At 41.4% G+C, this 20214-nt stretch overlaps 2 protein-coding genes across 4 annotated transcripts in view; both read left to right on the forward strand.

The window, feature by feature from the left end:
• Positions 1–13582, forward strand: part of kif19 (kinesin family member 19) — a 40386-nt gene extending 26804 nt beyond the window's left edge. For both annotated transcript variants that reach the window (XM_044177767.1, XM_044177769.1), the window contains 15 exons: positions 1075–1200; positions 1319–1513; positions 3545–3691; positions 3800–3922; positions 4483–4639; positions 4773–4947; positions 8061–8259; positions 8459–8729; positions 8953–9077; positions 9197–9360; positions 9471–9576; positions 10148–10271; positions 10972–11360; positions 12181–12349; positions 12446–13582. In XM_044177767.1, the coding sequence (XP_044033702.1) occupies positions 1075–1200; positions 1319–1513; positions 3545–3691; positions 3800–3922; positions 4483–4639; positions 4773–4947; positions 8061–8259; positions 8459–8729; positions 8953–9077; positions 9197–9360; positions 9471–9576; positions 10148–10271; positions 10972–11360; positions 12181–12349; positions 12446–12573 (2598 nt within the window). In that variant the 3' untranslated portion in view covers positions 12574–13582. The remainder of the gene's footprint in view (positions 1–1074; positions 1201–1318; positions 1514–3544; positions 3692–3799; positions 3923–4482; positions 4640–4772; positions 4948–8060; positions 8260–8458; positions 8730–8952; positions 9078–9196; positions 9361–9470; positions 9577–10147; positions 10272–10971; positions 11361–12180; positions 12350–12445) is intronic.
• Positions 13583–15070: 1488 nt separating this feature from the next.
• si:ch73-127m5.2 (uncharacterized protein LOC561202 homolog) lies at positions 15071–20206 on the forward strand. Of its 2 annotated transcripts, none has more exons than XM_044177772.1 (5): positions 15071–15217; positions 17289–17945; positions 18330–18530; positions 18625–18754; positions 18834–20206. In XM_044177772.1, exons 2-5 carry the CDS (start codon positions 17567–17569, stop codon positions 19303–19305), a joined length of 1182 nt encoding a protein of 393 aa, XP_044033707.1. In that variant the 5' UTR covers positions 15071–15217; positions 17289–17566; the 3' UTR covers positions 19306–20206. The 2 variants fall into 2 exon arrangements, with proteins under 2 accessions (XP_044033707.1, XP_044033708.1); XM_044177773.1 differs by having other exon boundaries at positions 15107–15251.
• Positions 20207–20214: the final 8 nt, after the last annotated feature.

The raw sequence follows: 20214 nt of genomic DNA on the forward strand, positions 1-20214 counted from the left end.
AGCCACAAAGAGGTTAAACGCCATTTTACAGCCAGATTGAGTGATATGCACACACCCGCTACTTTTCTTGTTCAAATCACAATCTTTTTCACACGTACAATTAAAACGTGTGCACAGAAACACATACAGCGAATGCAAATAAGTATACTCTGTACGGATAAAAATGGCACTTTCAGTTATTCTTTACGACTCACATGCACACAGTGCTCCCTCACCCTTTTATTTTATGTTTATTCTGGTTTAGTTTCCCCCACTCTTCTCACATTTAGGAACCTCAATGGAAGGAGAAACCCTTTTAGCTACTGTACACTAGTGTAAAGGATGACAATGTAAGTCTGTTGGTCAGTCCACCATTTTTGACCAGACTGAAATATCTCAACAACTATTGGATGGATTGCCATGATACAGATCATCACCATTGTGCCTAAGTACAGCATCACAGAGCTGCTAGTGTGGCTGTAGACCAGCAATGAAAGAGTACAGATGGAAAAAATAATAGAACAAATATCCAACTGTCAGTGTCAGTAAAAGCATCTGCCTTTCAGAGTTTGTGGCTGAGGACTTAAAAACTCTCTGTACAGCATCAACCTCCCTGTGGTTTGTCATCCAGTGGTCACTTTCCAGGATGTCACTTCCTGCACTGAGCTTTTATGTGGGTTTAGGAGCTTTCGCTGCCCCATCAATGTCAGTACAGAGAAGTCACCTGAATTTTCTTTTAGTGAAAGAAGAACACTGACTGCAGCTTATGACAGCCTGCCACCCAATAAGCTGTGGTTTCTAAATGACAAGTTGCTGAAAATATAGCACTTCATGTTTGTGCACCAGGTTTGGGTCTGTGTAGGAGGCCTAAGAGCCTGAATGGAGCCTTTTCAATGGACATAAACATCCGCCCAGTTGACTCATGTCTATTACTCAAAGGGACATAACTTAAGGATGTCAGGCAGATACATAAACTGTTGCATTTACCTGACTTGTACTGTATTTAACTACGTTTCACTGAGACAGCACTACTTTGTAATTTTTTATTGCAGGTGCATTCAGCTGACGATTTTATGTTTATTTGTGTCTTTTTAGATCTACAATGAGATGATCCGTGACCTCCTAAACCCATCATCGGGCTTTTTGGACCTGAGAGAAGACTCTAAAGGAGTGATTCAGGTTGCTGGCATCACAGAGGTGTCTACCATCAATGCACAAGAGGTTAGACAAGCTACCTGACTGTGCTTGACACGACTTCTCATTTATTTTAATCAAAACATTGAGATTTCATCCAGCACAACTGCATACATGACAAAGAACTCTACCTATGTATTTACAGATCATGGAATTGCTGATGAGGGGCAACAAACAGCGCACCCAGGAGCCAACCGCTGCCAATCAGACGTCCTCTCGCTCCCACGCTGTGCTGCAGGTGGCCGTCAAGCAGCAGAGCCGGTGTCGAGACGTCCTGCAGGAGGTCCGCTTTGCACGCCTCTTCATGATTGACCTCGCCGGCTCCGAACGAGCAGCCCAGGTGTGTGTATATATACTCAGTCAGGAGGTGTTGAAATGGCTGAAATTATGTTTAATTGGTAGTTGTACAGGTGGACAATGTATTTGGTATTTGTGTCTCTAGGTGGGTTCAGTGACTTTGTCAGCTACTTTTCTGCCAAACTCAAGTTCAAGTTCAAAGAATTGGCTAATGTGCCAATAATGTGTATGTATCACATACACTGCTTCTTTTAAGCTTGTATGGACACGTTACACATGTATAGCCTCAAAACTACAAGAGTCTGCTTTGTGAGTGTGTCTGGACTCAAATGGAGTCTGCTCACTGGGATGTCAGTCAGTCCTCTGGAACAGTCCAGAGAAATTGAGTATTTCCATTTCATGCCACTTTATACTTACACTCCACTACATTCATTTGGCAGCACATTTTCTTAAGTAAAGAATATGAATACTTCTTCCACCTGTACATTGACTCCAAACTACAAGTTTATTTAGATTAACAATGGATCTTCGTCCTTCCAAAGAGTTTATTTTATCCAAAATGTTGGTATATTGCTTTAACCAAGAGGATTGTAACCATCATGTTGTCACCTTCCCTTTCTCTCTGTATAATCATTTGAAGGAAAATTCCAAACATGCTTATATATGGAATTATTTATTTTTTGTGATTAATATTTGATTGATTTTACCTTTTACAGTTGACAGGCAAACTAGAGGAAAATAATTAAATATGAAAATAAAAAGAAATAAAAACACCTTCAGTGTGTCGGGAGTAATCATAAAACACACCCTTTACAAAGAAACAAAAAAGTAAAAAAGTAGTAAAAAATAGAGCATTGAAGATGATAAGCAGTTTCATGATTGCCAAATAAATATTTTTACAGCATAGCCAGTTACGTGCAGTTAGCTGCTCAGTTGAGAATATTGTCTCGCACGCTCGATACTTCTGTGGAGAAGAGCAGGGCTGTATAATCAGACAGAAAGAGAAGTGAGCCGATTCATTTTCTGGGTTTTGTTATTGCTTTTTAAGCAGTCAAGTGAGGATGTTGAAAAGTATTTGTTCAGTTTGTTGTTAGCAGTTTTTGAAGTTGAGTCTGCTTTTGTTGGTCAGATGAATGGGTTGTCATTGTCACCCATGTTAACACTGCCACATCCATACACACCACTAGAGCAACATGCAAACAGTGAGTGAGAGCACTTATTTACCATAGAGACTGTTGGAAAGGTTCACAGCCATACTATGGATGAATAGCACATATGCCTAACCCATCCAGGAATTGAGCAGAACAGAGAGTTGTTTGTCGTTTGAGGACACAGGGAACATTTTCTCTGCCCCTAAAGAAGAGGAGTGCATGCAGTTAGTAAGTTTATTTAGTTCAACCAAGTACTGATAGATCAAAGGTAGGAGGTAATGCCATCTCCTGGGCAAGAGGGGAAACATGACAACTATATGTTCAGAGGTTTAAAACTTGGTTTCAATTCTTAAGTATTGCTCTATAACAAGTATTCATTACTAAATAGGCAACAATCAAAGTAAAAAAAAAAACATTCTTAGGTATTATTTATTAAGAGGTTTAAACTCAGATAATCTGCTTCATCTGATCTGTGCGCTTGTGATTTGATCAGATTTGATTGACAGTGACCAAACAACCCAGATTCCCATTCAAATGTTGCTTAACCCTGATTGGTTCACAGAAGTATGTGACATCACCTTTTCTCATCTGAGCCCTGCCCACTTGAAACCAGTGAGAAGAGGACAGAGGAAAAAAGGAGGTGGTCTCAGGTGAAATAACTGAAATCATTCTAATGTTAGAAAATACTGGTTTCATGTGGGATCACATTGCTCATATTAAGACTTTGATTAAATTAGTTTTCAGGGCCTTTAAGGTGCTGACCACGTAATCCCTGGTTCGAGTCTAGCTGGGGACCTTTATTGCATGTTATTGCCTAACTTTCTCTCCCCTAATTTCCTATCAGCTGTCCACTGTTTACTCTGTAATAATGGCATGAAAAGCTCAAAGGTTTTCTCACTCGCATCTATCTGTCTATTTATTAGACTCAGAATAGGGGTCAGCGGTTGAAAGAGGGGGCCCACATCAACCGCTCCCTCCTGGCTTTAGGCAACTGCATCAACGCCCTGAGTGACAAAAATGGCAACAAGTATGTCAACTATCGAGACAGCAAGTTGACTCGACTACTGAAGGTACAGCAGTTTAAGAAGTTATAGGGGACCAACTCCAGGATATAACTGTATTTTGTGATTCAGACATTATTCATATATTGTTTATCTTCTGATGTCTTTGATTGACAGGACTCGTTGGGCGGGAACAGCCGAACGGTCATGATAGCCCACATTAGCCCTGCCTCTATGGCTTTTGAGGAGTCTCGTAACACGCTGACATACGCTGACCGTGCCAAAAGCATTCGAACACGGGTGAGCTCAGAACACATATGTCATCTTATCTGTCTTTACTACAGTTCAAATAGAGATGAGTGGATATCATGATACAATGAAACATTTCATTACATTTCTTGAAATTATACATCACTGTAAAATAGGCTCACTAAGGAGTGATATAAAATTTTATTTCAATATTGTAGTTCTTACTGCACATATATCTTTGTAAGGAGTAGATTGTTACAGCTTATTACTACGGACTGTAAGACATTTGATCTAATCACAGAGTTTACAATTCAGTCCACAGCTTCTCCTGTCCACATGTGAACCCCAAATTGCTCCTGATGGTCATGCCAGCACTTTGCATGATAGTTTGTTGATATGTGTGTGTAAATGGCTGAATGAGAAGCAAATTGTAAATTACTTTGGATAAAAGTGCTATATAAGTGCAGCTATTTACTATTTTATAGTATTTGATTCTGTATTTAGTTCCTTCTAAGAATCAAATTAAACTACTTGCAGTTAGAAAATGGAACTTTCAGTGTCAAATATCTAAGTATTCTTTTCTTTGACTTTCTCATCGCTGTGTGCTTCAGGTAAAGAAGAACCTAATAAATGTGTCATACCACATTGCTCAGTACACCAACATCATCTCAGACCTGCGCTGCGAGATCCAGCGGCTCAAGAAGAAGATTGCAGATCAGGCGAGCCGCCAGCTCAACTCAGATCGGACTGACATCCGCCATGTCCAGGGTAAAGTCTTGTCCACACTGCCATGAAGAACATCTGCCAATGAAGCTGCTAATATTTGTATTCTACACTGCCTGTTCATGACTATTTCCTTATTCTCCTCTCCTCTCTGCCTATCATCTCTCCCCACTCGTAGCGGAGGTCCAGGCCCACTCCAGTCATCAGAGTCGGGCAGAGATGGACCAGTTGAGGGAGCAGCTCCTGGAAGCCTTCCGCCAACAAATGGAGATCAGGAGGAGCTTGATGGAGCTGGAAAACAGCAACATGGAGATCCAGATCGACACCTCCAAACACCTGCTAACCATTGCAGAGTCAGTGTTTAGGATTTATATCTTTATATCTGTCTTTCCTCTCATATCTGATATCTTACACAAAATTAAGTTACCTTATTAACTTAGGTTTGGGAGCAGGGCCACGCCTCAAGCACACCTCTAATCACTTGTCAAGCCTACTTACAGTATACCTGGTCTACCCTTCCTGCCCCGTTTGTCTCAGTTTTCTCGAGGACAGACAGACCGTGTTTCACGATCACTTTAAACCAAAACGCAAAATTCAAAAGAGTCAAACTACCATGGATACTTGCCTGGTTCAGACAACGATCTGTACGTCAACTTGTTCGCAACCGGCTATCCTCCAGCCACACCACAGCAGTCAGACCACAGCCAAGTGTCCCAGCGGAGTCTCTTGCGATCAGTGGTTAACATACCACACTCCAGTCATGGTTGCTGGAGCCGCCACCAACCCTCTTCTCATCACAAGCAGCCTCCTTCTCGTACAGTCCTTGGATATCCTCCATGGGGTGGTGCACCCTCCTCTTCAATTCGGCCATCTCCACTTCCACAAACGGAGCCTGACATTAGAGACTGGACCGCCGCCCACCTTCAACGATTCCTGAAAGGGAAAGGCATTCCCTTCCACCACAATGACAATAAAGCCAGATTGTTTCATCTGTACTTAGTCTTCATCCACACTCCAGCAACAATAAACACTCCAGCATCCTCAACCCTCCTTTTCCAGTGTTCTGCATCAGCTCAATAGGTGTCACCACTCGGAAATACTATATTATAGACCTGTCTTCCCCATATGGCTCACACAGTGTCATTCCCAGTCCAGATTTTTCTATGCAATTTCTAGCTATCAATATCTATGCAACCATTGACCATGATATCACCCTCATCCGTTTAGCAGGACATGGAGCTTGGCTTTGTAAAGCAGACATTACTAGCGCATGCAAAGTCTTGCCCATTCATCCAGATTTCTGGCGGGTTTTTTTCGGGGTTTGCTAGAGTCTATCATTTTCTGTGCGCCTTAACTGCAGAAGCAGTCCCAAGATCTTTGACTGTTTTTCAGAAGGCCTGTGCTGGATCCTGACTAACAATTACAGACTCCCTTACATACTCCATCTTCTCGACGACTTTCTCATCCTCACCCCACCATCCTCACCTCCTCACTTAGGGCTTACAACTCTCACAAACGCTTTCTCTGAACTTGGCGTCCCTCTTTCCGAGGAGAAAATCTCAGGGCCTAGCACCTCCATTGAGTTCTTAGGCATCACCCTCGACTCAATGTCTCAACATCTCTGCCCTCAGAGAAAATACAGCGCATCACTCTGCTACTGTCGAACTGTCTCCTGGCAGATGCACCAAATGCCGGCTACTAGCCCTCCTTGGCCACCTTAGTTATGCCATTTGCATAATTCCACTCTTGCCACTCTTTGGGGGCATGAATGGTCTAGGAAGTCAATACTCATCCACTCCGATAACACAGCAGTCGTAGAGGTCCTAAACAAAGATTGATCTTGTTCTCCAGCCATCATGTAGTTCCTTTGCAGACTCACACTAATCTCGGTTCAACAACAGTTAATCCTCAGGGCAGCCCACATTCCTGGCAACCAGAATAGTATCGCTGATTCATTGTCTCATTTCTCGTATCAGAAATTCAGAAACTTTTTTAAGATTTTCATCCCATACCAGTCTCACTGTTTTCAGCCACAACATTCAACTAGCTCCACAGCTGAGGAACCTACCTAACTGGCTGGAGTTGTTACAAGATGTATCACGCCACATACCAGCTGTCATTTCCTTCTCTGGACGTCATGTCCATCTGCAATTTTATGACACATGTTAATTCCATCCTCAACCATCCAGACCTATTTAGCAGGAATCAACTTCTTTTGCAAACTAGTTACTGGCCTCCATTGTCCTTCTACCTCCCATTCCCACGTTACAATGTTAACCAAAGGCTTGCGGAAACAGGAACCCGTTCTCACAGCCAGACACTTACCACGCACTTCAGACCTTCTCAGCCTATGCATCCGTTCTCTACATTAAGACTACATATCCCCTATGGTTGACTTAACACTAGAATCCATGTTCTTGCTGGCTTTTTTGTTTTTGTTTCCTGAGGTGCTCCGAATTCACATCCCAGTCTATCCAACATCACCATCCACACTTCTGACTCTCTCTTATCCATGCTCCGAAAGAGTAAATCAGATCAATTGGGAGTTTCTTTCTCCTATCTCCTATCTCCTATCTCAGCCCATACAAGCCGCTAACCAAATACATCTACTCCAGGTACGCCGCCAAGGCAACACCGCAACATCCACTATTTATCACCGACACAGGAAAAATGGCCACTCGATCCGCATTGGTGCAGCTTCCACAGCAGCCAGACTGGGCAACTCAGATCAAACCATCCAGGTCCTTGGCCACTGGTCATCTCAGGCATATTGCTCCTACATCCGCAACAATCTAAACGATCTCCGCCAAGCCCACACTCAACTCAGCGCAATCTAATCTCTTTGTAATCAGCTCGGGTGAATCCACACCTGAGACATAACTCCCACACTGAGTCTCCTGCTGCCCGGTCTTCAGAACATCCTCCCAGACCAGCCTAACAGACAACATTCCTCTTCCATCATCACCCTTTCTCTTACAGCCATCCATCTGTCCACAACATTATTCTACCTTCTGAATGTCCATTAAACCTTTATATGACATCTGAATGTCCATTAAACCTTTAAATGACATATTGTTGTGGCGTGGTCCTTGCTAGTGAAGTAATCTGTAACCTGTGTGACATTCAGGAATCCACTTAGTTGACAAAAAGGTTGAAAATTGACTTACAGTATGTGCACCTCATCCTCAAAATTTGTCTGAGAGTATTAATTATAGCAATACAGCTGTGTGCAAGATGTATTACAACAGGTAACCATAGCAACCGCTCTGTGCTACATTCAGTTAACCCTGACCTAACCATGGGTTTGACTGACTACAGACTATCTTTCAAAAACAGATAATTATTTGAACTGTGTACATTCAAATGAAGCTGCAGAAAAGTGATCAAAATGATCTAGCTGTAAATCACAAGATGACATATAATTATTGCTGGCAGTTAAAATGTTTGTGTATTTTTTTTCTCCTAGCTGGGAGCAGGAGCGGAGTAGGCGCAGGAGGAAGTGGCGTGCTGAAAGGACGAAGGAAAGTGTCAATAAGGACGAAAGTGAGAAGGACTCTGACTCCCCGGATTCTCCTCCGGACAGCACAGAGAGCCAGCAGTTAGCGATGGCACGAGAAAACCTGGTTACCCTCATGACTGAACAGAAAAAGATCCACAAACAGAAGGTAGGATTTGTGATCTACTTTTTAAAACTAAATGATTCACATACTTTTGTTTGTTTCTGTACAATATAAAAACAAAATACTTGCTTCTAATGCCTTATAAATAGTTTGAGGCTTGGCTGTGATTTTACATCTCTTACATGACATTTTTGATAAATGGGAAAACAAAATGTGTTCACATCTTTTTCCACTCATCCACAAGGAGTTGCTCGAGCACAGATTTCTGGAGCTTCGGGATCGGGCCCGGCGCTTGGAGGAGCTGTTGCCTCGGCGGGTGAGCTCAGAGGAGCAGCGCGAGGTCCTGTGCCTTCTCTGCAAGGTCCATGAGCTAGAGATCGAGAACGCAGAGATGCAGTCCCACGCGCTGCTCAAGGACAACGTCATCCGGCAGAAAAACTTTGTGGTGCAGCGCTTCGAGCAACACAGACACCTGTGTGACGAGATCATACAGCAGCAGAGACAGTTCATTGATGGTGAGTCTATCAGTCTATCTCTATTAAATATGTATTGTTTGGGTAATTGCTGTGTATTTGATGTTGCAGTAATGTTTTATAGACCAAACGATGAATCAAGAAACTAATTTGCAGCTTAAGCGATAAAAACAATAGTTAGTTAGTTGCAGCCCTGGTCTGGTTTTTGTTTTACGCCCGGTGAATTTCTGGTTTACTGAATTATATGTGTGCCTGTGTGTTCCAGACCACAGTCTGCTGGTACCTCCACACCTCCAGGAGCTGTATGATATGTACATGAGGGAGCTGGATGAGAGGAAACTAGACAAAGCCATGGCCCTGGATAAGGTGACCATCAGACACACCATCAAGGTAGCCCATGCATGACAAATCAAATTAAGAAACTAAATTATACAAAAATATGAATAAGGTAGTCATAGATGAATGCTGATACAAATATTTCCTAATAAATGCTCTGCTCTCATTTGCAGGAGGGCTCTCTACCCAAGATCACCCTGCCCGGTCAGGGTCGTGACAACATGCAGGACATGGACTCAGACCAGGAGAGTGTGCGCAACATGTGCTCTGATAACAGACGAGGCCAAGCCAAAATTCGTAGACACACTTTGCCCCCAATTCTGCCTGAGCCTGAGCTGTAAGAGGACATCTCGTTCATATGTTTCCCATTTAGAATATATACAACATCTGCATTTATAGTAATAATAACATTGAGTATCACTTGTTCTGTCTCTTTCCCCGTGTCAGGGACAATAACAGAGTTTTTAAGAACAGCCCTCATGCCAGGCAGATAAAAAACTCGGCTGTCATGACTCCACCTCCCATCCACATTAACGGGAAGGGCAACAGAGAGGTGAGGACAATTCTAATAGGCAGTATTTGCCCTGGTTTATTCCAGTTCATTAGCTATCCCTGAGAGGTGCCTCATGCTGTGAACTAATACCGTCTAGTCAGGTGTTGCTTTTCACTTCAAGCAATATCGGTTCCTGGTTGAAATAAGCTCACACAGATATTTCACTCTGGTAGAACAGTTTCATTTTCAACCCACGCAGCTCCATAAAAGAAACTCAAATATAAGCTGTAATATGTATTCACTCTCAACTCTTGCATTCAGGGTTTTTGCTCAGCTTTCCATGTTGAAATTTACAAACCAGCAGAATAACATCTTTGTTCCAGACTTGAAATAATATTACCTCCATCTAATCTTCTCTCTATGCAAATGTATCAGGAGCGTGACTCATAGACAAGATGAAGTAAGAAGAGTTATAAGTGCTAGAATCCAAATGCCCTATTCAAAGTAAAAAATTTCATTTTGGAGAGACACAGAATTGATTAAGATGGCACTCAATCTGACCTCGACTGAAAGCAAAGGACCGCAGTGAATGTCTGATCATAATGTGGCACTCTGCATCTCATGTTTGCAGCTGCAGCCGCTGGCTCATGAGAGCTCTCTGAGCTACAGCCATCTCAGCCACAGTGTCAGCAGCCACCTGGACTCATCACCCGAGAGCAGCGAGGCCGGGGCTGATATCCCCCTTTCAAGAACTGGTAAGATGTTCTAACGAGTGAATGTGCAGTATGGGTTAGTGGAGGGACAATTGGGGTTAAAGAATTGTTGGGCTGGTGTGAGCACATTCAACAGAACAGTTTTTATCCAGTTTTCTGAATTGGTTTCTGAAATGTTTAATCTGGGAAGAGTAGTAGGGTAGAGGTCATTTATACGAAATTAGCCTCAAAGGGTTTTACAGTGTATACAGTGCAAAGCCCTATACTTAGACCCTCGATACAGATAATTATGCAGTCTATAAAATTGTGCCTTAAAACATTTTTTTAATGCACAATGCAATGTCCCATATCCCAAGGTGAAGTCTTCAAATTGCTTGTTTTGCCTGATTAACAGCCCAGAACCCATGTATTCATTTCACAGTAATATAAAACTGAACTTTGAGGAGCTAGAACCAGCAAATATTTGGCATTCTTCCTTTATAACTGACTTACACAGTTAATTGATTATCAAAATTGTTGTTGATTTATTTTCTTCCAAACAACTAATAATAATTTCAGCACTAACGAATGGTTAGCTGTGCCCATAAAAACATTGAGTAATTTTCTTTCTTTCTGAAGTAGCCTTTGGACTGTAAACCTGGGCATTCCCAACCTTTTATCATGAAGGTGCATGCAAGTAAATACAAGTAGTTAAAGAAAGTGAATAAAGTAAAATAACAAATATCTCCCTGTGTCTCCACAGAGCGGCAACAGATCCTAAAGGGAGTCCAGAACATTGTAGTAAAAGCAGCCCGTCGACGCTCCAAAGCCCTGGAGGTGGATGCCTTGCGGTTACCGCCTCCCTCCTCTCCCCTGGACCCCAAGAAGCAGAAGAGCAGCCTCTCTTTGAGTGAGGCACCCCCTAGAGGTTTGCCAATGCGGCGTGGCAGGCAGCCTAGCCCCGAGCTCAGACATGCCACCTCGGACGATAACCTGTCTAGCAGCACAGGTGAGGGGCCCGGCCTGCAAGTGACCTGGACACGCCCACGTAACCGTCAGGTCGGCAACAAGAACCAAACGCCCCGCGAACTGGACTTTGAGGCTCGCCGCAAGAAGAGGCGCTCACGCTCTTTCGAGGTCACTGGTCAAGCAGTGAGTATTTTCCAAATTCTGCATGTTCAGTATTATTATTGTAACATTTCTGAGTACCTCCTCAGGAGACACTGATGTATTTACATTAATTATTGCTGCTTTGTATAAGCTGAATTAAGTGATTTTCGGCCATTGAGGGAAGCTCAGCAAATGGCAACCAGCCTTAATATACCGAATCAGCTTATCACTCCTCTTTTTTTATCATTATTATGTACACATACAACATAAAGAAAATTACATGCCCAATGCGTATTTGTCATTAAACCAAACCTTCAAGGGAATCACTCATCACTACATTGTGCCATCTAAACAAAAGCCCACAGTAACAACATGAACTGCAATGTACAGTCTGATATCAGAGTCCATTGATATATACACACATAGACAGCATACTGTGTACACAATCTGCAAAAACAAACAAAGGCTGTATATCCAGCTTCAGATAATTTTGTCAAGTGTATGTGGAAATGCCAGATTTAATAAAATTCCTGGTGCTTCCTTTGATATTATAATAAGCCTAGTAAAATGGCAAATAGTTTGAGAACTTCACCATTGTGACAATAGTGAAATTGTAGATCCAGCTTTTCGAGCTGACATGTATGTAAATTATTGACAACCTACACATCTAGCAGAAACAGGCAACATTAGTATTTACTCGCTCTTGAGCCTGGTTTTCCCTGGTGTTGTGGTGTCTCATAATACATATGTGAGCCATAAAGCCCCAAAATAGTTATCATAGGACTAAGCAGCACCTTATTTGATTTTCGGTGGTTTTTGGAGAAGTTTGGGTGTAATCATTTCTTCCTCCTCTCGCTTGCAGCTGCCTCAAACTAAGACAACCACAGCTCAGAGGTTCCGTCCTTTGGACAGCACATCAGACCCCCATCTCCACAATAACGGTCAGCCCCAGGCTCCCATGCTCCGCCCCCAGTACAGAGGGGTCCCTCATCTCGCCAAAGTCCGGGCACCCCACAACAGCCAGCAAACAGGTAAACCACTGTCACTGCCAATATAGACTAAGTGACATTCCTCTATAACAACCTTTTTATTGAGCTTTGTTTTGTTATTTCCCCGTCTCTCTACAGGCTCAAATGCAGAGTCCTCTGCAGCCCACATGAATAACCTGAAGCGAGGGCCCCAGCTGCGGCAGCCCCAGCCCCTCCTCTACATCACCACCACAGGCACTGGGGGCCAGCGCACACGCAGACACTGAGCCATTACCCACATTTATCCTCAACACCAGCACTAACACCCAAACCAGCTGAGCCCGAAGGGGAACTGTCTCCTAACTGGAGCACCCAAACCACCCCTAGCCCCATTAAAATCAACAGTTAACCCCTCAGTGACCGACATAAGGCAAGATTGTGAGGCAGTATGATGGAGACTAACCAGACAGTAGCTGGATACCTCCACACAGGTCTACTCTGTGCTTTGTTGTGGACACTGAGCGGCGGCGCTGACGGGCTCTGAGACCTACAAGCCTGCAGACGCCAAAGATTGCTGGACGTACAGTGCGTGTCCTGTTCTGTCAAGTGTTTCCACTTTAGCTTGCTGTCGTGCTGAATTATGTTATCGTCAAGTCAGGATGGTGTCAAGCTCACTGTGAATGCAACACTGCATTAATGTTTGTGCATTATGTGTATATACAGTTTGGTAATTTTCAGTGCTTGTATGAAGGCCAGAAACTGAAACATCAAGCTAATGGGGGATGTTTATGGGGCTCAACCTCACAGCAGTGGTGTAATTAAGAAGCGATGGAAAAGACTGGCTTTATTAGACAAAGGATACAAAAGCTGAGAGGATATTACACTAATGGCAATGTAAAAAAAAAAAATTGTAATGAAAACATGGCCTACTGTCAAATTGTTTCAGCATCAATTTTTCTTGTAGTGATGTTTCAATTTAATGAGACACTAATATTTGAGTAAAAAAATCATCTTGATTGTTGTGCACTTCTTGATTCAAACTCAATGTTGTATTCTCACACGCCCCAGGTCTATGCCTTTTCTTACCCAAACTTGACTGTTAAATGTCATGTCTGTTTGTGTAGATCAGCACCACAGGTTGCTTTTCCAGATTAGTTGGATGTGTTTTTAAGGAGTTATTTAACTGTTGCCTTTTCTTTTATGGTGTTGTCATTGACATTGTTTTCATAATTACTACTTGATGCTTTATTTTGTAATTTTTTTTAATTTGTACCCAAATAAATTCAAAGGAGATAAGTGAAAAGTTGCTTATTTTCCGGTGAAAACACAATTCACTGGCTGCAATAAAAGGCAACCAACTTTAATTGCAGCCAATTAATTGTTTGCAGGAGAGAGATAAAAAGAGTGTCTGTTCATAAGGTCATTTTTTGTCGTCCTAGTTCACAACATTGCTGCATCGGTGAAAATTAGAGACAAGAGTCTTGCATCTGTAACCAAGATATTTCCACAGCAGAATTCTTTTGACTAGGTTCAAATGTGACAGACAAACAACTGGATTAGGGTTCATATCAACACATTAATGAGTGCATCAAGTACTTACACTGAAATGGTTTTTTAGAACAGTTTCAGACTAATGCTTAAGACTGAAGACTGATATTCTATAATGTCATTGGAATTAAGATTTAGTGTGAGACACACAAGAGGCTTTCTACTGATCTGGATGTGTAATATTCTAAAATGTCCACTAGATGGTGAACAGAGGCCACATTTGGGCAGAAGATAATTGAACTATCCAGCATACAGTACACCATGGAAGATCTCCACACTGACAACATATACACATAAATTTCTCCTAAAAAATAAATCTGAGCCGTTAACTTTGCTTTATTTAGCATTTATGATATAATTTAGGATGTTACTCATTTTGTAAAGACTTCTATGGCTGATATTTTTGGAGATTACATTTATAATTTTACATATTGTATTATAAGTAGTAAGTTATATTCTGTGCCATTTAAGGATAAATATGATAATCTGTAGTTGGGAAAGGGGTATTTTTCTGTCTCCTGAGTCTGGGTCTGTGTGTTTGACCAGTCTATACAGTGGTTCAAGGGTGATGTTTGGCTACAGAATCATTATTTCAGTGATTTTAAAAAACGGTTCTGCTACCATAAACCTTTTTGTAGTACGAATTGAAAGCTCCAATTCATTATTTAGTTGGCATATGTCACATGTCAAAACTCACTGAGATAAGAAGATTATGGTCCAAGTAAAGATAAACCAATATGTTAATAATTACTGGCGTATGCCAGTTAATTATTGCTCAGAGCATCTTAATATTATATTTAGAATAATTGTTAAAACTCCCTCGGGTTTTGAGTCTGGCAAAGGCATCCACCCCTGCTCAAGAAATAATAATCACAGAAGCATGTAGACTTATAAATTTGAGGAGTAAACCCAACAAGTCTATTTTTGTTCCAGATATAATGGGTTTTTAGTTAGCAATCATCCAGATAACCCAGTCAAACTGACTGCTTCTTGCAGATTTTTTTACCAATTGTTTAAATTATCTCAGCCTGAGAAGCTTACTTTCTTTGCCTCCGACAACACCTCAGAAAATGAGATAAAAATAGGCAAACCAATGAATCAGTACAAGATTTCATCCCATTGTATTTGGATCAGACTGAGTCGGAAATACCGCCTCCTCTGTTCTAGTGACAGAATGTTTGTCCAATGACAAATCACGTGTCGGGTGATTGATATGTCAATTGACCAATGAGCAGTGGGATTACGGCTCTCGGGCGGTAGTTCACGTACAGCTGATTTGCAACCCGCCGAAGCAACAGCAGAGAAGGAGGAAAAATGTCGCTGGCTTCAAGGCGGACCGTTCTAGGATCAGTGTCCTTTTAGGAAAAGTCAGACGGCAGTTCGGTGAGTGGGACAGCCGTCACTAGTTGCATCCAAGGTTAGCGGTTAAATTTGGTCTGTCCCGTCCAGAATCGCTACAGTCCGCGTTAGTTTTGCCCGTTTTGTGTAACGCTTTAGGCCTGCTGTACAGAAATGGCCGCGCTTGGCAGCCATGATGAATGTTAGTTAAGTTACATGTAGCAGTGTTAAAATGTGTGTCGTTAGTTGGTACCTAAAAAGTCAGCGTTTTTTTTATTTTCTTGTCATATACAAGTCTAAATTTACCACTACGGTAATTAAATGTTTCTAAAACAGCAGGTGGAGAGGGGAAAGCTTGTCCTTGGTGTTATTTTCAAAAGTTATCAGTTTGCACATCAGAGATGCCAACTCACGCACTGAGCGCGAGAGACTCAAATCGTTTAATTAACCTACGCGGTCATGTACGCCACACGTATTCCTCAGCCTTTATGAAGTTGATGTGAGTTTTAATTATTTTGTAGACGCTTGGACAGACAGACATTGTAAGTTACAGTTGTTTGAGCTGAAATAGAGAGCTATCCTCCTGCTACGTCTTGTCCAATCACAGGCGTTTCTACTCAGCTGAGCTGTCTAACAGCAGCGATGTTGACACACAAACTGACCTTCTAACTTGCTAGCTGAACTTTTGTAAGGTGTAACGTTAGCACAAGCTAATCAGGCTTCCCAATTTTTTTTGCTTTGTTATGAAGCTGATGCTCGAAGCGAATCACATTCGTTCTGTGTCGCTTTCTTTCAAAACGACAGGGGTGGAAGAAGTACTCAGATCTTAATCAATACCACAGTGTATGCAGTGTATACATGCTCTGTTATAAGTAAAAGTAATGGATTCAAAACTCAACTTATTATTATTATTATTATTATAAACTTAAAGTATTAGCATCAAAATATACTTAAAGTACCACAAGTAAAAGGAATCTATATATGGAGAATGGCCCAATCCAGAATAATATATATTATATAATTGGATTATAATTATTGATGCATTTATGTGTAAGCATCACTTTATAGAAATACAAGTACAAGTACCTCAAAATTGTATTTAAGTACAAACTCACAGTTATGTAGGCTCAGTGCTTTTGAAAGGATTTTCTTTTCTTTTTTCCAGATTTCACTAAATCCCACCACTTTATGCATAGCAGTGTAGATCAAGACCCATACCCTTTTTAATGTTCCCATTACAGGCTCTTTTGTTCAAAAAGTGTAGTTCAAGAGGATAAGAAAAAAAGCGATACTTATAACTATATAAAAAAAACTATATTAGGATTTCTTATGACACTGTATAATTGGTGCTTTTTTCTCATTTGTTTAAGACAATTTATATTTCTGTCATTTGGTATAACGATAATGACAAAATGGCACAGAAGAGGGTCTTGTTCCTATTCCTGAAGACTTAATGATATGTTTGGGTATTTTTTGTTTTGGCCTACTTATTTTTCCTACAGTTACAAATTGTACTAAATAATTAAAATAAAAATGATTTTTGATTGATTTCCCTTGGTGTATTGCTATACAATAACCATGTTTTAACCTGCTGTTAATCCTAATAGGATTATTCCATGATTTTATTATCAAATTCTTCTCAGATCACAGTTTGATTTTAATTGTCTGAAATTATTAAATTGTATTGAATATATAAAATATAAAAATGTGGACAGATGTTATGTAGGACATGTGTAACAAACTTCAGCTCTCTGGAGAGATTAAAAGCTCTGACATCAGCTGTTGCAATGAACCTGTTCATGTTTGTCCCATTTACAACCAGATGGCTATGTACTGTCAATAAAGTGAATTCCCACCAATAAATACGAATTTCACCTTAACTATCCAGAAACACAATTTAGGTTGAATACATTTTTATTCCCCTAAATCTCCCAAAGCAAAGCCAGTCATTATATTTCAGTTTTCCAAACAATTATTATCAAAGCTTCTAATGCACTGAGTTTGACTTTCCACCAGCTAAATGTTGGCATCAATGTTTAGAAGGTCAGTTACAAAGCTAAAAAAACAAGTTAAACCTTTGGTACTGACCATGATTGTTCTTTTTTTTTTCTTTCAGAATGAAACTTCTGTGGTGTTGCCATGAGTGATTACAAGCTTCATGAAACTATACAAAGAAAGTGAAATGTTCTAAGACTTTCAATGTGGGAAGTTTTACCTTGTCTATAGAGAGAGTCAGCTTACCTTCCACTTTTGTCAGGTCAGCTTTAACCATAACCGTTTCAGAACAGAGAAGTATACTGTAACACTACATGGGCCTCTAAGGTAACCTGATCTGATAATTAAAGCCTCTTGAGCCTCCTCCCTCAGCTAGAAAGGTAAAATTTCAGTGAAAACATGGACCCTTCTACTAGGGTGGTGGGTCTGGATGCGCAGGGGAACATGGTTTTCACAGTGGTAAAACCAGTTATGGGCATCTTTCAGGTGTCTTCAGAGCAAACAGGTAGTGTTGCACAAGGGGGCATGGGGCTACAGGGTTTATCTGAAAACACATTGATCCTCCCTCAAGCGCATGGCCAGGACCAGGTGGAAATGCACACCCTACAGCCTCATATTCAGCCCCAGATGCAGGTTTCTGCCCCAGTCCAGACTGAGGATGTGTCCCAAAATCAGGACCCGCCACCAAACTCAAGCACAAATTCAGAGTCCGCTACCCAGATGCCTTTTGCAGAGGTGTCGTCACTCCTGGATCCCAACATGAAAGGATCTAAGGCTCGTAAGTGGCCAGTTATTTGAAGATTACCCCTTTTGAGTGGTTATCAAACTGTGTAAGCTTTGGGGTTGGGTTACGATCACTATCCATTTTGGTTCCGGTTCCTTGAATCTTTTATATCCTCTCTTTTTTTATTACCAAAGAGCAGTTTACAAAATATTAAGATATTCATTTAGCTCAATAGCAAATGTATAATCTGAGTTCTTGAATTTCATTTTTTGTTGAGTTATTTAAAACTTTTGTCACTTGAAATTGTTGAAAGCTAAACCTTAATAAATATGATAAGGGATTTGGAGAAGCAAATTTGATATTCAGATTTGATGAAGTGCTATTGAATCCCAACCCTGCAGTGCTGATTCACTTCCTCCTGTCTTGCTCTGATTTTAGGGAAGTATCTCATCTCGTATGATGAAATTAAACGTCGCCTGCAGGCCCCGGAGAAGATGTCCCTGCGCTCCTTGGCAGCTTACACTCGGGTCAGCAGAGGCCCGGCCAGCAAGAAAACACTACTGGAGTCACTCAGTGTACTCGGCCTCACGCCAAGCACAACTACCTCTGTATCCTCCTCTTTCTCCAAACTCACTGAAGGTGACAGAGATGTGTGTTAGTGTGGAGGAATGTTTAAATTTGATACCATGGCGGAGAGTGTAAGAGACTAAACTGTGTTTTAATCTGTGCTTAGGTGACTCCGGAGCTTTGTGTGATGATATGAAGGATTTTGCCCATGACTACATCGACTACAGCAACATGGCTAAACAGCTCATCCCCCAGATGAATACAGTTCAACACTGGTCCAAAATTATTGAAACTAAGTATGTACTGTATGCCCTCGTAACATGGCCTTCAAGTCTGTTTTTGTGATAAACAGTAATAACACTCTTTTTCTCTCAGGAACCATCTTGAGGATATGAGAAAATGTTTCAAGGACCCAGTCAATAGCGGCGCATTTGACAATGTCACTCATGGCCTGGGTCTAGGAATGTTGGACGTTGCACTGGACATGGTCATTATGGTAATTGAACAGCAGATTCGGATCCTGTCCGGCGCAGCTGCATCAGACCCAGGTGACTCTGGTCCGCCAATGCGGCGTATTCGCAGGCGCCACCGCAAAACCCGCTCGACTGACAACGAGAAGTCTCTCAAGGTGCCTGGAGGGGTCAGTGAGCAAGGGAAGGTCATTTCAAAAGGCAAGGGCCGAGGCAGAGCCAGGAAGAAGACGAGGCAGGAAACTGGAGCAGCTGGTCCTGTGGAGACCCATGCAGAGCAGTGCAAGCCAGATGATGTGGAGAGTAATGTCCTTACCCTGGTTTCTGTTGGATATGAGACTGTTTCCAGTGGTCTGAATGCAGCCGGAACTGTTTGACACCTGGTCACATAAGTCTAAAGAACCAAACATAGTCCCATTCAAAGGGATACTAAATGTTAAAGTCCAACTTAAAGAAATAGTTAGACATTTTGGGAAATACACTTATTAGTTTTTTTGCCACAAGTTGAATGAGAAGATTGATACTACTAGTAAATACAGTTTGTAGCTGGAGCCAGCAGCTGGTTGTCTTAGCTTAGAATAAAGCCTGGAAATAGGGGGAAATAGATAGTCTGGCTCTGTCTAAAGGTAACAAAATCCGTCGGACTATTTCTTGGCCATAAAACATTAAATTGTAGGTTTTACACTTTGGTTTTTGTACAGATAAAACAAACAATATATAATGTGTGAATTTGCGAGCTTCAGAGGTGCTGGTAGGCGGATTTTGTTACCTTTGGACAGAGCCAGAGCCAGCTAGCTGTTTCCCCCTGTTTCCAGTCTTTATGCTAAGCTAAGCTAACCGGCTGCTGCTACATATTTACCGTGCAGAAATGAGAGTGGTATCAATCTTCTCGTGTAACTCTGGGCAAGAAAGCAATTAAGCATGTTTCCCAAAATCTCAAAGTAGTCCTTTAAGTGAATCCTCTGTTTCTTTAGTAGCAGGTTTTGTATTTATGTAGTCTAACTGAATCCAGCCATGTATTATTTTTTATGCTATCAGTGAACACCGATGTATGTATAAATGTAAACATGTTGAACACTGAGAAAACCTTTCCATGCACAGGTACAGCCCATAATGTACAACAGATAATATCAGATGTCTGGATTATATTTTTTGCTGTTAGTACAATGTCTCCTGTTTCCCTGTTGTATTTATTGTTTAGATTTCTACTAGATTGTTGAAAAGTCTGTTTATACTGGAACCTCAAGAATTGAGTAAAATATAAAGATTTAATTTTCATAACTGCT

Source organism: Siniperca chuatsi, linkage group LG20, assembly GCF_020085105.1.
Source record: "Siniperca chuatsi isolate FFG_IHB_CAS linkage group LG20, ASM2008510v1, whole genome shotgun sequence".
In the NCBI taxonomy this organism is placed as follows: Eukaryota; Metazoa; Chordata; class Actinopteri; order Centrarchiformes; family Sinipercidae; genus Siniperca; species Siniperca chuatsi.